This window comes from Typopeltis vanoorti, chromosome 6 (assembly GCF_054136105.1).
Source record: "Typopeltis vanoorti isolate ZY-2024b chromosome 6, IOZ_Tvanoo_1.0, whole genome shotgun sequence".
Lineage (NCBI taxonomy): Eukaryota > Metazoa > Arthropoda > Arachnida > Uropygi > Thelyphonidae > Typopeltis > Typopeltis vanoorti.
In genome coordinates this window covers 154484303-154497737 of record NC_143554.1, presented here as the reverse complement: position 1 = coordinate 154497737, position 13435 = coordinate 154484303, and the positions used below count along the sequence as shown (strand labels likewise).

The 13435-nt window shown below is 32.8% G+C and overlaps 1 protein-coding gene across 4 annotated transcripts in view; it reads right to left on the bottom strand.

The window, feature by feature from the left end:
- Positions 1 to 206: 206 nt before the first annotated feature.
- The window catches only part of LOC150106117 (uncharacterized), a 96260-nt gene continuing 83031 nt past the window's right edge, over positions 207 to 13435 (bottom strand). For all 4 annotated transcript variants that reach the window (XM_090393860.1, XM_090393862.1, XM_090393863.1 and 1 more), the window contains 6 exons: positions 12231 to 12389; positions 8693 to 8851; positions 7481 to 7603; positions 5846 to 6004; positions 2145 to 2303; positions 207 to 754 (listed from right to left, as the gene is read on the bottom strand). In XM_090393860.1, the coding sequence (XP_090249986.1) occupies positions 731 to 754; positions 2145 to 2303; positions 5846 to 6004; positions 7481 to 7603; positions 8693 to 8851; positions 12231 to 12389 (783 nt within the window). In that variant the 3' untranslated portion in view covers positions 207 to 730. The remainder of the gene's footprint in view (positions 755 to 2144; positions 2304 to 5845; positions 6005 to 7480; positions 7604 to 8692; positions 8852 to 12230; positions 12390 to 13435) is intronic.

Below are 13435 nucleotides of genomic sequence, written 5' to 3'. Positions count from 1 at the left end.
CATATTTTTCTATGAATTTTCCGAATTTAAGCTATCCATGAGGTTGTTTAATTGAAATTTGAGGAAATATTACACGCTTCCATCAGCTTACCAAATAAAATATTTGTTGCGTCTACACATATAAATGTGATACTTATAATTTGTGTACTTGAAATTACATGTGCTTTTTTGTAAGCCTTTTGTGTCTATAAAATAAAGTTCTCATAAACTACATACACCTTTTTTATTTTTACAATAAAAGTATCCCATCAATGAAATATTGTTGCAAATAACATCACTAGTGTAGGCTTACTATAGGTTAGATGACGTCGAGAAGTGTGTTTTCCATACCTAGAAAGACCAAAGACTGAATTTCTTCAAGCATTCAATTAGTACACGATCTAAGCATTCATCTCTCCCTTCATCTGAAAACATTAGGCATTGATGTTATTTACGGCGGCATTCCAAACCACAGGTTGGAAAGTAGGTACGCTGATCACGCAGGCAAAAACATTCGTTCCATTTTATTGGATTGGTTTAATAATAAAATAATAAAATGTTTCAAAACTTCTTTGACTATGAAATACACGATTTTTGCTTTAAAATGGAAATTTACAGGTCTGTACTTTCGAGCCCATGACTTGTCTCGTCCTGCGCATTTTCCCTCTGTTTCTGCGCACGCGTTATTTACATGATCGTCCAGATTTTTGCGTAAAATCCCATCATTGGAGTGTGGCCATTTTATTTCTGCTCAGTCACATTTTTCTTTGTGATCCTTAAAAAAGAAAAAAAAAAGCTGATTTAAGTATTACTCCTGCTATTTTACTGCTAGTTTCGATTATAAATATAAATGTATCATTTATATTTTTAATTAATTAAATATTCAAAACGTTTCTTGATTTAAAGTTTTATTTTGACTTTATCTCTGATATTTGTGAATGCTTCCAATCATATATTTGGTTTAATCCTTTATCCAAGTGTAAGCAAACAAAGTTTGCGCCTAAAGTATTTTCGTGATAAAGGTGGATAAAGGTGGACTGACTCGTGATAAAGGTGGACTGACTTCACATCACTTAGTATCCCATAATGCAAAGCACATGTCCTGAAAATACTTCAGGCGCAAACTTTGTTTGCTTACACTTGGATAAAGGATTAAACCAAGTATAACCAAGTGGAGAAACTTCCAATTATTTATGAATGCTTATTAGTATACAGTAGTATTTCATCAAATAGTAAGCTCGTATTAATTTCATTGACTTTAGATCTGAAGAAGAAAGGCTATCATTTGTTTGATTATCATCTGAATCAATAAAACAATTTTTAAAAACCTTGTTTTCAGGCGAATAAATAATCATTCCATCTTTCCTAATCATTGTGCTAGTTAGTAGCTATTTCCATAAGGCAGTGGTGCGAATACATGAATTACTAATTCTCAGTATGTTGCTTTTTATTATTATTATTATTTGCATAACTTTCCAGCTTAAATCTTTCAACTTTAGTAGGAGATCAGTCAGTTCATTCTTCTCTTAGAAATAACTTTTAATTCCATTTGCCAATGAAGCGACTGATTCAAGTTTCTTATATTGAAGGGCATTTTTGAAATCTTTGAAGTGTCTGTGTTATAAGTTATTAATTACATTTGTTACATATCTGATGTTGCTGTATAAAAACTGCACCAGAAATTAAACTAATAAATGCACAATTAATAAATAAATAAAAAAGAATGACGCGAAATAAACGAAAGAGAAATTAAAGCAGCTTCGTGTTAGTTTCCAGTTCAACTACTTAGGATATTATTACTAATCAACTCTACTATTCAATGAACAAAGACCAGTATTAGCAATGGCAAGAATGGCTCCTGATATATCTGAATACGGTAATTCATGAAACCCTTCTTTCTAAAGTTGTCATTAAATAAAAAAAAAGTTGTCATTATTCAGCACATTATTCCCCACAAGTATGAAATCCCCACAGTCCTTTTCAACCAAAAGAAGGAAGATGTGAAAGGAATTAAAAATGAATTCAAATTTTAACAAAATAGTTAAACTCGAAAAAATATATAAATTGCAAACTTTAACTAAAACATTAAATTTCTTTACTTAGTGATGAAAAATATTAAACTATATCTACTTTCTTGACCCTTAGGACTAGTTTTGAAAACTTACCTGAAGGTTTTTCCTTGGGAATTCTTTCTTACACAATGCGCATCTGGTATTTGTTTCAGGACATGATTTGGTTAGATGGTGCTCAAAATTTTTACGATAAATCGTACCAGCGCAGTGTTCACATTTCATTTCTGCCAGATCGCAATTAGCTTGATGGATCTGAAACAAGCAAACAAAAAAAAAATCTAAATTCGTTAGAAAATAACCTGAGAGAGCTAATGCATCCGAATGCAAAACAAACTCTCTCTCTCTCTCTCTCTCTCTCTCACACACACACACATGGATACAAACTTCTTCCTCAATCCTGATATTCACAGACACGACGTTTCGACTAACTTACATGTTCTTATTTTACTAAAAAAAACCCAATAGTGTGTCCTCAGTTCCATCATCGCTTGAATTCTGTTCAGCTGATCCATAAAATGCCTCGACAGTGAGACATCAAGTCTAATGTTGGGGCATCAAGAGGCAGACCAAAAAGAACTTGGCTAGAGTCTTTGAAGAAATGTCACAACTGTCGAGCTCAAGGGAGATGACAAAAAATGGGAAAGAATTTTTTATAGGGGAATCAACCGTTCATCTGGCCCACGAGAAAGAAATAGGTGACGTGGTCTTTGAGGGAGTATATTAACAGAGCATAGCTGACTTTAATCTTTCCCATAATGCCTTATCAGCCATCTCTGCCTATTTTGTGACTCATATGCTATTGGAGTACTCGAGAGCTATAAGGTCTGTCCATTTCTGGCCTATATCGATGTCCCCTCTATAACCTATCTTATCTCTTCCATATACCCTATTCCTCCTATGGGCTTGAATTTAGAAGAAGGCTAGTCCAGAAGCCTTAAGGTAGCTGCCCTACGACTAGACTATCCATCACCGGGCTAGTAAGCTGACATGGTCAAAATTAATCTACTTCTATGCTAATAGATAAAGGTAATCGAAATGAATCAATGGTAAACAACCCTAGAATGGAAAAGGTAAAACGAAAGTGAAAACGACTAAATATAATACATATAGCAAACTGGAACATAACATGAATAGCATATAAAGAAATAGAATTAGACCAAATATTAAATGGAAAAAATTTCCAAATAGCAGTAATCACTGAACACAAAAAAGAAATTAAAAGGAACCATGGGAACTGAAAAATTTTAATGTATACAGGGTGGTTCAAAATTCCAACTTTGAACCACACCTCATATGCAAACTTTGATTGGGGGGGGGAGTTAGAGAACATCAAAATCAACCATATTCACATAGGAAAGCATGACCGGAAACGCCACCGGAAGAACACAAAGATACAGAAATAACAAGAGGCAGTAAGTAGTGTAAAAAACTTTATTAGGCCTAACTGAATAGTTCAATAGTAGCTGGATACATAATACGGTTTCACATCAGGTGTGTGAAACGAAGAACGTGCGTAAAACGATGCATGCTCTTCGTACGACGTCGAAAGCTTGAATGAGGAACCCCCAAATGCTCACCTGGAGCGCTGGCGAACAGCGCCACCTATCAATTTAGAGTGGCATTTCCGGTCATGCTTTCATAAATATGATTGATTTTGATGTTCTCTACCTCCCCTCAAAGTTTGTACATGGAATTATGAACCACCCCTGTATATAGTGGAGTTGACAGAGACCAAAGAGCACAAGCAGGTGTTATGATTTGGATTCATAATTCCCATTTCAAAACAGTTAAAACGTTATAAATTATGGAATAGAAGCTAGAATAATAATATATACAGGTTATTTAACAATAATTGGTTTATATGTCCTACAAGAAGGAAGAGAACAGTATAATATTGAATTTATAATCAGTTACAAAATATATATAAAAAATAAATAAAAATCATTATGTAATATTAGCAGGAGACTTAAATGCAAGAATTGGAAACACAAAAATTAATAATAATAGAGGAATACATGGGGAACATACTCTAAACAGGAATGGTAAAAAATTGATCGACTTTGTAGTTTATAATAACCTTAAAATAATGAATTCTTTCTATAAACGTAAAGACAATAATAAATATACTTGGGCAGCAAGAGGATGGAAATCTATATTAGATTTTTTTATCTTAAATTAAAAGACATCGAAGTTCTCTTTAGATGTTCGAGTTCACAGAGGATATGAATAAGTAGTGACCACTTCCTCGTTAAAATAAAATAAAAATTCCACCTAAATGGCTACAAATAACAAGAATAGAAAGAAAATTTAAAACACTGGTTTTTAAAACTAGATTATTAAATGAAAGAAATATACAATGGCTATGTGAACAAAGAATTAACCAATATTTAGATAAAATAAAAAGAAAAACGAAGAAATAGAATGGCTTAATATAAAAACGATACTAAATACAGAAGAAAAATGAAAACTTAGGAAAAGCCAAAAAATCCAATAAAAAGAAACAAAAAAAAAAATGAAAACATGTAAAATCATGGAACAAATTTGTTTCTAATTTAGAACATGATTTATATAAAATAAGACCCACCAATGTATATTCGATTTTGAAACATTAAAGTGCAGCTACTAAAGAAAGCGTAAAATTAAAAACCAAATTGAAATCAGAAGAATTTCTATACAGAATTGTCGACAGATAAATATTTTAAAAAAAGATATCTCGCGCATCCATTTAATGAAAACGATAACGAAATAACTAAAGAGGAATTAGAAATCGGCCTGAAAGAAACAAGAAATGCAAAATCACCTGGAAAAGATAGGTTAGGTTCAGAATTATATCAATATGCAGGAATAAGGTTCAAAAAAGACTCCTATTATTTAAACATAAAATCTATTCGACAAGTAACCCACCAGTAAAATGTACCAAAACAATTGTGATACCTATCTTTAAAAATGGTAGTAGAGATCATCCTAAAAATTATAGAGATATGTATTTTAAATTTCTGTTATATATTTGTCTATATGTCTATATTTTAAATGTCTATATTTAAACCAAACCTAGTACAAAAAGAAACCAGACTGAAAGTATACAATACATTAGCCCTACCAGTCTTATTGTATGGAAGTGAAATCTGGACAATAAAACAAAACGACAAACAGAGATTAATAACAGCTGAAATGTAGTTTATGAGAAAAACTGCAAAGTATACCCTATTCGATCACAAAAGAAATGAAGAAATTATGAAAGAATTAAACCAGGAATCAGTAATAGAAATAAAAATATATAAACATAAATGGATGGAACACGTTCAAAGAATGAAAACAGAAAGATTACCAAAACAAGCCCTAAAGTTCAAGTCATCATCGTCACATCATGATGATGATGATGACCAAAGTTGGTTGAAAACTGCACACATGCATAATACCAACTTCTAAATTGACCAAGTGAGAATATCGACGGTAGTTTAGTATAACTTTATGCACAGATTTCGCACTTAAACGATTTAAATTGTAGATGAAAGGTATTCCGTTAATCTTTAATATATTCAAAATGTATAAATTTAGATTATATTAAGCATATTTTTAAGAACGGTCTAATTTACTGGATGCATTTTATAAGTAGGATATTATTAATGTTTTATCATTACACTATTGGTATAGCACATTATGTTTAAAAAAATATCTTTTCACTGAATAGATTCTTGTTTGCTATCGTAAAATTTGTAAGTCAGATAAACTGTGGCTCTTGGATTACAACGTTTTGCATTTTCATAAATGAAATTAACTTCCAAAATACTTACATTAAGTTGTTCCCTTTCAATCAGTTCATAGCAGAAGGAACATCTCCCAGTTGTCTTAGGACAACAGATAGCTATGTGATCATAGTAGTCTTTTCTGTTGACTTCACCTAAACAGAGTCGGCATTTCATTTTGAAGAATTCGCAGTTTTTGTGGTGTTCCTACAAAAATAAATAAAACGTATATTTCGCAGGAGCACTTATTATTATTATTATTATTATTATTATTATTATTATTATTATTATTATTATTAGTAGTAGTAGTAGTAGTAGTAGTAGTAGTAGTAGTAGTAGTAGTAGTAGTAGTACATGGCGTATCTCAAAAGTCCAAGGTAAAGTCCAAGGACTCATTGAAGGAAGGCACTCCAGCAGTGCTTCTGAAACGTATGGATGTAAAGGCCTCTTTCGAAAAATTAAAATATTTCACGGTCCCCATCGAAAAAAAAAAAATCGTAATGCAGACATATGTTATAATATTTATTGTTTTTATATTCAATACAAAACGTAAACAGCGAATATTTCAAAAATCAAATGCAAATATTACATTTTTAGCATCTTACATACACATTTGACATGGTGTTGGTCTTAAAATATTTTAAATTTGCTTTCATTATTTCGCGGCTCCCTCAACAAAACTAAAGGACCAAAGGAGACCACGGCCCACATTTTGGGAAGCACTGCTGTACACCGCGTAATCCAATTCTCTGTCTACAAACTGTGGCTTCTACTGCTCACTAATAGTATTTTTGTCGACCAATTCTAAGTGTTGTCTAGCGCCTCTTTGAATGTGGATGAAAACGTAGTGTTTACTGGAGCAAACACCAGTCCCGCTACCTGCTTACGAGATCGGAATAAACCCACGTAAAGAATTCTCTAGTTACGACGAGAATCGACCTCTGCAAGAACTCAGATCTCAACCAACAGAATGAACCTCATGTTGATATTACGGTACAGGTAGCAAAATTAATACCAAAACGATATATTACTTAAAGTATCAGAAAAATGAATCACATAATTTTATCCCAAGATGCAGAAATTATTCACCATCAAGTACCATCAAAAGATTACCAAAGCGCTCTCCTGTCGATAGAGTAAGGTTTAATCTTCGTGCTGCTAATTCAATCGAAAATGATTAATTCTACAAAACGTTTCCTCGATTCTTGACTAGTCTACAATTTTTAAGTCTACAAAGACCAGTACAGTACTATCTTGAAGCAACGATTTCTCGAATTCGAAATTAATTAAAAAGAATTTTAATGATAAGAATTAAGAATTTTAATAAGAATTTTACTATGACGTTTATGTAATGGGCTTTGTACTTTCACCATATGAATATTATGCTCTATAAGTTTCAGACTTTGTGTGTGTGTGTGTGTGTGTGTGTGTGTGTGTGTGTGTGTGTGTGTGTGTGTGTGTGTGTGTGTGTGTGTGTGTGTGTGTGTGTGTGTGTGTGTGTGTGTGTGTGTGTGTGTGTGTGTGTGTGTGTGTCCAAGTATAATACCGACATTATTCTGCATTAAGGAAGGATAAAATAAAGTCATTTTTCGACTAGAAATATTTCCTAGCGTTGTAATAAGAAAAGTTATAAGAAGACAGAAAGATTTGATATTTCATTTATTAAAATCCTTTTGAACTTACACTAAGTGAGCTTTGCAACACGCTTTCCCCGCAAAACGAACAATCCTCCTTTCTGTTTAGACAGTTGGTGGGGTCACAATATTTGCTCTTGATCTTAATGTAATCACTGTCGTCCTCTTTATCCTATGAAATGAAAAAGAAGTGATTTTGGTGCTCGTGTCTGTTTAAAGAAAATTGTAATTATCAGTTAAAAATCTATGTTCGAATGAAGAGACATTTATGGAAGAAAAACGATATTATTTGATAGGTTGGAAAGAAGGGATTCGTGAGCTCTTCGTTTTGAGAAATCGTATTGTTTATAGGAAACTACTTTAAGCACGAACAATCATTCCAAGACTAAAAACAGAAAAAAAATGCAGTCCGAATGTTGAAGAAACACTGCATCGATTATTCCAAGGTGACCACGAATGGTGAGTGGCGATGTTTTTTCAGGCGTAAATCTTCACACTGCAATTTTAAATGCACATCGTTTCATTTCTAGTCCCGTTATTGGATTCCAGAAATAGATTGAAAAAATCCCAAATTTACTACTGTAATTCGCATTACGAATTGTCTAGTAGGAAGAAGGTAATCAATAAATATCTTGGTTCGTCTTACACCAAAATGTCTATGATAAACATATCATATCTACCTATCGTCCTATCACGTAAAGTATTCTTCTGTTTCTTCCATTCGCAAAGACATCTTACGATATACGAACAACCTTCTTAACTGTTTACAAGTTTTAAGACTTTTACCTGTGCAGAATATTCAATTTCTAAGAGATTAAAATCTCAAAAACTGCAGGTTGTGTTCACAAAAAGAGAGGAAGATCACAGGGAATATCAACTTTTTTCTTTCTTTTATTCATTCATTCATACACTCTCTCTTTCCTACACACGAACAGAACGAATGGAAAAATAAAAGCCATGTAACGTGATATTTCTTTTACTTATTTATATTGCAGTTTTATTGATTTGCATTATTATTTTGTTGCATTTCTGATATGTTTATTTGTCTATTTACTCGAAAACATTATTTACTCGAACAAGTTAAAATGTCAAAAACATACTCAAGTGGGAATATAAAGGGAAAAATAAATTTTTAATCTCATTTAGAATTATATCGATGTACAGAGAATGATTCCTAAAGTGCATTGCTTCTTTAATAAAAGTGTTAAACTGTAGCAGGCTTAGAAGAACATTAATATGAAATTAAAAGTTAGAAACTTACCGGAATGCATTTTGTTATAAGCGGATTTCCACATTCGACACATTTTCCATTCATTTCGGAACATTCGTTACTCAAATGAGCGTCCAGATCTTGACGCAAAACCACATGATTGCAGAGTGGGCATCGAATTTCTGCCAGTTCACACTTTGATTTATGTACCTTGTAAAAAGAAAAGAAAGAAAGAAGTTGAATTTAATTATTCTTTTACACTTACTTTTGATATTCATTCGAATCATTAACACAATATACATAGTCTACGAAGAAGGTATTGATTCTAACAGACATCATTTCGGACATGCCGTTATATAAGAAAACAAACGAATAGAAAAATAAAAGACATGACCAGTTATTTCTTTCATTTATTTAATTTTTTGGTTTTCTCAGTTTTCGTACTTTGAATTGTTATACACTGCTCAAAACAATTAGCGGATATTTTGGTTTTCTTGTAAATTATAAAGTGATTAAAATAATTTACAAATGTAACACATTTATTTTAAAATATTCCTAGTACAGAATCATGTTAAGATTTGTCGAAGCGTTTCTTAGCTGTATTAGCATGTGGGGGTATAAAAGCGTGGCTTCTTGCACTCCTTTCCACAGTGCATAATTATCACTTCAGTTGTAAACTTGTGTCACCGACCACCCATAATTTTGTTGAAAATGGCAGAGCAACATGATATCCCGGAATCCATGGCGCAGGAACAACGCAATTGGATAAACGAGTATGGGGCTCGTGTACTTTTTAATGACGAGTCCAGGTTCAGTCTGCAATCAGATAACTGACGTATATTGATATGCCGTGAAAGTGGAACAAGAAATAATCCATAATTTGTTCGTGAAAGGCTACAACATCAAGGTGGGAGTTTGATGGTATGGGCTAAAATAATATAGGTGGCCATACTGATCTCTATTTTACCAGAAACAGTTCTTTAACGGCCCAAAGGTATAGCGATGAGATTTTGCAACCTATAGTTCGTTCATATGCTGCTACAATTGGCCAAGAATTCATTTTTATGGACGGCAATGCACGTCCATATCGTGAAAATTTGGTACAAGAGTGGTTTGCAGAAGAAGGTATTGAACGAGTGTACTAGCCTGCCTGTTCATCAGATTGTAATCCAATCGAACATGCCTGGGATGCTTTAGTTAGGTAGGTTTCTGCTCGACCGGTGCCACCACGATCGCTCCAAGAGCTCGAAATTGATCTCACAGAAGATTGGGGAAATATCCCACAAGAAGTGTTTGATCATCTTATCCGGTCCATGCAATCAAGATGTACCGATGTTAATGAAGACAGTACTCCCTATTAAATTTCACGAAAGCGTTTTCGGCTATTCTTGTTAAAATTGTTTCACGCTCAATTATATAATTTGTTAAATTTGTATTAAATATCGATTATTTAAACAATTCAATTGCTAAAGCGTGTCCCGTATCTCAAATCGTAATTTCGCGACTCTTTGGAATCGCTTATTTCGAATACACAAGCATAAATAATAATATTTATGCACGTATAAAGTAAGTAGCCAATAGTTAATAATTGCTATTAATTATTTGCAGAAATTTATAATTATCCGACAGAAACTAAAATATCCGCTAATTATTTTGAGCAGTGTATTTTATGTAAGTGCATGCATGCCTACGGTTTATAGCTTTCATACTGCGAGATATTCAGAAGAAAGAATCTAGTAGGTTCCAGTCTAGTCAATAAGTATTGTAACGCCAGTCTCTGGTGATGGAAGTGAGCAGCAACAATATTTTCCTTTGAAAAACGTTGTGCTGATAATCTTACAAGTGAACAAAAGCAATAAAACATGTCTTAGTAGGACCAACAAAACTATTTTCAAGATTAGGAACGAGAAGAAAGTGTGTTATGTTAGAGATGAAGATCTCTAACATAACACACTTTCTTATTTATATTATTAGTTTACATTGCTATTAGTTATATTAACTGGTCTTTTCCTTTATATTTATACACACAACTATAATTTAACATGTTTTTTTTTAATTATATTTCGATTAAGACGTGTTTTCATTTCTTTCCTGTTTTTATTTTTTACTTCCTGCCATAAACTATTACTCTCTGATTTTTGAGTCAGTCATCACTGGAAATCTCATTATGGTTTGAGTTCCAGCATTGATATTGAGAAGTAAGAGCGCAAGTAACCCAGAATGCGTTACAATCGTTTACGTTCTGCATGTAATCACTTACACAAGTTGACGGTACCTTTGCGATAAAACAGAAGCTCTGTTACCTTCGAACAGCGTGTCAAAGAAAGCTAAGTAAATTAGTCCATCTGAGGGGAAGAGATTAGTAGAGATTAGTGTAAAGATTAGCTGTGAAATATGCGCTTACTACAAAATAAAATAAAACCTGCGTTTTGAGTAGCTCAAAATACGTCACGCCTCACATCCAACCGAGTTCCCAAATGTCCTGGTACCTGATGAGCGGATGTAAGCGTAGTAGAAGATGCCGTAATCATTTTGCGTTATTATAACAACATTAATCTACTAGGTCAACTGTGTTTTGTTTCATTTATTGCAAATCAACTAGAAATGGTAAAAATAATTTTAAATCAAATATTGATTTGCTCTCAATCCACTTTCCTAATTAGAAATGATATTATGGAATAAGCATCTCAGTTTCCCTAATATCAACAATATTTTACTGCTTCAATAATTCTATTGATTTCAGTTTTCTATAAACTATTCGTGAGTCCAACCACGAAACGTTTTCAAACCAAGGAAGTCTTTAGTACTGTGGATTAGTTCGAAACATGGAATTCATTGAGATCAAACATGGAATTTTTCGAACACATAGCATTTTGTGCTTAAAGCCCCTTTAGAAGAATCTTGGTGGTCCCCAACCGGATGCAGATTGTTTTATAGGGGTGGATCAGAATCCAGTTGATTCTGAAGAAAGCTTAAATTCCAGGAAAGCGACTGAGGCACAAAATTTTATGAAAATAAAAATTAAATTAATGAAAAATAAAATATACCAGAAGAAAAAATTGGTCTAATTTTGAATTCAACTGTATGAATATTTACTGAGTTTATTTAATTCTATGTAATTCTTTGGAACCGAAAGACTTGAATTCGAATTTCCCCTTTATAAATGCTCTCTCACTGACTGAAAATGAATTGACCAGTTACATTAGCAGGCAGTGGGATTTTGGATATCGGAGATTTTTTTTATCATCTTACAAAAGATAAAAACCCCAAAATGGCTTCAATTTGCCATAGCCATGACTCCAAACAACAAAAAAAAAGATGGAGTTGATATCGGTGAATGTACACTGGGTTGGTGTAAATGTAATTTAGGATTTTGGCAAGATTAGACATTCTAGTCTATAAAAACATATCGCCGAAACGAAATTATGGAACAAAATTATAATGTACGATAAATTAAAATATATTCTACTAAAATAAATCGATTTTGTAAAAATGATGAAATTGCTTTTACAGAAAATCTTTAAGTAGAACTAATGTAATATTATTAACAAAACGTATTTGGATTAAAGGAAAAAAAACCGACACTTACTGCAATGTATTCCCTAGTGCCCTTCTTTCCACATTTTGAACATCTTTTCTCTGTTTTGGGGCACTCATTATTTGTATGGTCATTCAGATTCTTGCGTAAAATCTTAGAATCGCACAGATCGCAATTTATTTCTGCAAGGACACAGTTATCTTGATGATTCTTGAGAAGAGAAAAAAAAGGTGATTTTCATTTCAAGGTTAGTAATATTATTATCTTGATAATTTGATATCTATTCCCGCTACTTATAACGCATATTGTTAAGAACGAAATGTTATAGTATAAATTGCAAGAATTCATATTAATATAATACCGTTAGAGTTTGCCACGATTTGAGGCAAACTTAAAACCATTTTAATATTTTATAAGAACAAAGGCTAAGAAACTATGAACAATTCTAAAAATGAAACCCGAACGCATTCCTGTCATTGTAGTCCAATTCTCAAGACCACATCAATACTTTTTGGTATGTGACCTTTTGAATTTCAACTTCCTGTCCACTATAAATCCAAGATCCCTATCTTCTTAATTTTCTCCAGCATAATCCAACTAATATAATATTCTGTTGGATATCTCACGTCAAAGTGAACAATGTTACACTTATTAATATTGAAATGATAGCCATTGTCGTTTTTCAACACTTCCAGCTTATTGAAATCATTTTGTAGGTACTGTACATTGGTAGCATCCGTGATTACTATACCTACGAGCAAGATCAGCATTACCTGTTAGGTTCTTCATGATATCATTATTTTATAAACTAAACAACAATGGACCAAAGAGTTATCCTCAGGTGCACCTTAAATTTATATCCGATACCAGTTTGAATGTCACTTACTTATAAGTCCATGCTTGATATTTCACTGCATGTCGTGCAATGTATATAAGGGTCTATTATGTGGAATCGTATGAAATGCCTTAGCAAAGTCCAACGCTATCAGTACACCATTTCATTTATCCAACTCTGCTGTAACATTCTCATAAAATATGCAAATTGCTTATGCATGATCTTCCTTTAGTATAACCATACTGTTCCTTGTAAATTAGCTTGCTTCTGAACTCATTTCTGCACGAGAGTGCTTACCAAGTCCTCTAAAAGTTTCATAACCGTTCTAGAGGCAGACACCGATAGTTCAGGTTGTTAAATACATCACTTTCTGCACCACCCTTGTACAACGGCACTAGCATGCATTATATCGATTCTAAGC